General features: G+C 38.3%; 1 protein-coding gene across 2 annotated transcripts in view; it reads left to right on the top strand.

The window, feature by feature from the left end:
- Positions 1-4,405, top strand: part of GLRA2 (glycine receptor alpha 2) — a 175,750-nt gene that overhangs the window by 48,848 nt on the left and 122,497 nt on the right. For both annotated transcript variants that reach the window (XM_077761387.1, XM_077761388.1), the window contains exon 4: positions 2,400-2,623. In XM_077761387.1, the coding sequence (XP_077617513.1) occupies positions 2,400-2,623 (224 nt within the window). The remainder of the gene's footprint in view (positions 1-2,399; positions 2,624-4,405) is intronic.

Raw genomic sequence — 4,405 nt, forward strand, 5'->3', positions numbered from 1 at the left:
GCTGTGAAAATTTATACTGAATTTTTTCAAAGGTCAATGTTTTCATATTGTATGTCGCTAATATTCTCTAGACTCTCTCAATATACAGCTTTAAATCATTCTCAGGCCCAAGGGAGGATCGCAGTGATGTTCTCTTGGTGATTTTTCTACTCAATACTGTCTACCTGGCTTCTCATGGCCTTTCCCATCCTATGCTTGCTTTCTGAGGGGCCCTAATTGGCTTCACAATGGCCCAAGATATTTAACCCATTCACCTGTATTATTTCTAGCTGTCATTGCCTTTCATATTAGAGTTTCTCTACCTCCAGAACTGTCTGAGGGAAGAGATTCTTTCTCTTTTCTCCTGTTTCCTACTGAAACCTTCNAATGATAACTGGCTCTCACTCTAAGGGATATAACAGAGGTAGATGTCAAACACTAGAGAAGCTGCATTTCCCCCCTCAGGAAACCTTAAGGAAAACTCACAGGTGATGTATCTAGTGCATACTTTATATGTAAGTTGGATTATTGTATTTTCAATAGCACCATTTTTTATTTTCCACATATCACACATCCCCACTCTTTATTCACACAAAATTCCAAAGCTTCTGGTAACTCCTTTTGCCAGTGAAACATCAAACTGGTAATCTCTTTCCAGTTATAATCCTCTGGTCCCTTGGAACAATTCCAAAAATATGTGATGGTGATAACTTTGAGGTTCTGCCATTCTCTTGATTCACGCACAGGAGGAGTCAGTGAGCAAACAGGATGAGATGGAAGCTTGACTGGGCCCACAATGGTGCCCTCTTAGGTTTGAGAATTTGCTGTGCACGCCTGGTAAAATCCCAAATAAAAGTCAGCTGATAAGATTTTCCAAGTTGGAAAGTTCATCTGTTGTACAGTGGAGAACCTTAAGGTTATTTCTTCTAACATTTCAGTCTTTCCAAATAAGCTGGGATTTGATGACTGATTTTCAGAAATTAGTAACTATTTGATTATTAGCATTCTTTAAGCCTACATTGGGCACTACTTCCAAGACCTGTCACCTCCAACACAGTCTATCAGCCTGATAATTAGGATGGCTGGATTTGAAAAAAATATCATAGGAATTTGGATAGTTTAGTAATAGGTAGGAGGAAGTGGACTGAAGTTCTTTTCCATATACCTGAATCTTTACAACTTAGTATGATTTTCTTCTTTTGGCCCTAAGGGAATGGACCAATAGTGACCATCCTGAGGTGGTCTCCACTGTACCTAGTAGAGTAACCAACCATCCGCCTGGGACTGAGTAGATCCACTGAACGTGGGACTTTGGGAAATAAAACTGGAAAACTGGGAGGTTCTCTGGCAAACCAGAACAAGTTGGTCACCATTAGAGTAAAATAAACAATGACCAAAAATCCAGGTGCCAAAGATGTGGAGATGGAGCAAATGGTAAAAAGGGAAAAGGAAAGAGAGCAAGAAGGAACTGGTATATATCACTCTAAATGACCATAAGTGTCAAGAGTGGACAACTGTTAGCTCTGAATCATAGTCTCACTTGGCTACAAAACACCATTAATGTCTCTTTTGGGGCCTGCTCTATGAAGCAAAGCAACCATTTTCATGAACTGAAAGACCTTTGAGTTGAAATCCCCAGGATAGAAGTCACTGCCCCAAACTGATATACTGGCAAGGAAGTATACTCCCGGATCAAGTGGGAATGACAAGGTGTACCTGAGTCTCTGATAGAGAGGAGCACCTTTTTGAAGGTGCCCAGATTAGGAAAACATGAAAAAGATCTCTGTATTGATGAAGTATCAAGTCAACTACTGTAGCTACAACCCATTCAGATAAATGATAAAATATTTAAGAATTTTAAAAGTAAGTAGTGTGATGGAATTATCTTGTCAACACGAAGCATCTCAATATTTATGTAGATGACTTTAAAAATATTGTCCCATCATGTCAAAGTTTTATAATAAGATTTCCACTACCAAAACTAAAGAGTAGGTTTCCTTCTGCCCAGGGCATCTGAGCAGAATGAGAATAGAGATCAGGTCATTTCTGATTTGGAAAATCAATCAGTTTTGACAATCTGCCATTTCAGACTGACTTCTCTACTCATGGTTACCTTTTTCCATGGAAAAATGAGGTTGAGTTAGTATTATTTCCTCTCAGAATGAATAATTTAAACAAAAAATTCAACAAAGTCAACCTACTCCATTAGTGTTCTGGTTTGGTTGAGTCTTCTTTCTTTCTCCCCTCTGCTCCCCCTCCTAATAGAGCTGAGTAGTTTATTTTGACCAACATATATACAGGCTGGTTCATATGGACACCAATACTGCACAGAGTCAGGGAGAAGATGGAGGGGGAAATGTAGATGGACTTCTTATGCCAGACTGGGTGATAAGTAACTCTTATACATGGGGTTTCTATAGGACTACCGAGTGAACATTTTTCTGAGACAACAGTGGAATGATTCACGGCTGGCATACAGTGAGTACCCTGATGATTCCCTGGACTTGGACCCATCCATGCTGGACTCCATTTGGAAACCAGATTTATTCTTTGCCAATGAGAAGGGTGCCAACTTCCATGATGTCACCACTGACAACAAATTGCTTCGAATTTCAAAAAATGGCAAAGTACTCTACAGTATCAGGTAAGCTTCCATTGGCTGCGCCTGTTTACTTCTCCATTTTTCTCCTGGCCTAGAGCTGTCGGATTCTGGAGGGCAACATGTATATAAATATTTGACTTTTGTGGTCAATTGATTATCATTTGAATTTTAAAACTGGTGAGAATGCCAGAGAGTCCTATGGTCTCAGAAGTGTGATTCTCCATAACAAAAGTATATTTGGTAGGATGGTGGGTAGATACCATGTAAACACCTGTATACATGTAGTTTTGATTGCTTCAATAAAAGGACTACAAGCCTTTAGTTCAATTAATCATTGAGAATAACATACAAACTCTCCACACATACAAAAACATCCAATGGTTCAGCATGGTCAGTGACAGTATACTTTGGGCTGGGTGAGTGAAAAACTGGTTCTAATCTCAGATCTGCTTCTAACTAAACATGTGACCTTGATCTCTTTTCTTGGCCTGAGCTTTGGAGTAACAAATCCTGAGATTCAGTTTTGCTTTTACATTTGATCAAATATGATCTTCTTCAGGATCTTTATCACCCCAAACTCAAAATAATATCTCTTTTCTGAACTCTAGTAACAGTTTCCCTGTGAATCTGTAAGTCTCTTATTTATTCCTGCCTCATACTTTGGCTATTTCTGTATATGGATTTAGCATAAGAACATAATATTTTGAATCATACAATCTAGAATCAAATACAAACTTTGCCACTCACTAAGCTACATAGCCTGTAACCCTCAGTTACCTAATTATAAAATGGGAAACACTAAGTCTATCTCTAAGTATTTTTCTATGAGAATACATGATACAGAGGAGAGGCCAGCAAATATTTCCTGTAACGGTCCAGACAGTAAGTATTTCAGCTTTGTAGGCCAGACTGTTTCAACTCTGTCACAACTACTCAACTCCACCATTGTAGCACAAAAGCAGCCAGAGACAATCCTCAAACATTGAGTGTTCCTGTGTTTCAATAAAATTTTATTTATCAAAACAGATGGTGGACCAGATTTGGCCCTCTGGTTGTAATTTGCCAATCCCTGATGTAGTGTATATAAAAATACTTGACACAATATCTGACACAGAGTATGTGCTCAATAAATGCAATGGTGGCTGTCTGTATTTTAAAGTTAACATTCTTTCTAAATAGTAAGCTCTTTAAAGCCAAGATATTCGGATTTTGGACCTTTTGTCCCAAAGGTCCAAGATGGTGTATTGTATATGAGAGATAATACATTAAATAAGTATTGACATTTTAAAGATCCTTTATAGAATTCCCCTTTTCTCTCCAATCTTATTATTAAAAAATGGACAGCTAGCCTCCTTGCAAATAATTTTCAAAAGTCTGTAGACTCACCACCACCAAAACCTCATTTCACAACTCTATATACAATTTAAGTCTGTACTATATATTCCATTCTTAACTTAGTAATTTCACAGTTTGCTAATGGCTGACAGACCCAACGTTTTATGGAATGAAAGAGGCTGCTCATTTGTAAAAATTGGCAAACTCACTGCTTACATGAAGAACCAGGAAACTTCCTCTGCTTTATTTTTAAGGAAATTTACTTTTATTTTTATTTTTCTAAAAATCGTAAGGAAACACAGACTATTTCACATGGTGATGTGTTTGGTGTAAGATGGAGTACTAGGCACAACCTAAGTTGATGTGACCTGATGAAATGGGACATATGTAGAGCGTGGTGCTAGGGAGGAGAGTTATAAAAAGCAGCACAGGGTATCAGCTGCTGCAGCTAACCCTCTGGGCCTTGAGTGGCATTTGCTCTAGTAACTA

Source organism: Crocuta crocuta, unplaced genomic scaffold (assembly GCF_008692635.1).
Source record: "Crocuta crocuta isolate KB4526 unplaced genomic scaffold, BGI_CrCroc_1.0 scaffold593, whole genome shotgun sequence".
Lineage (NCBI taxonomy): Eukaryota > Metazoa > Chordata > Mammalia > Carnivora > Hyaenidae > Crocuta > Crocuta crocuta.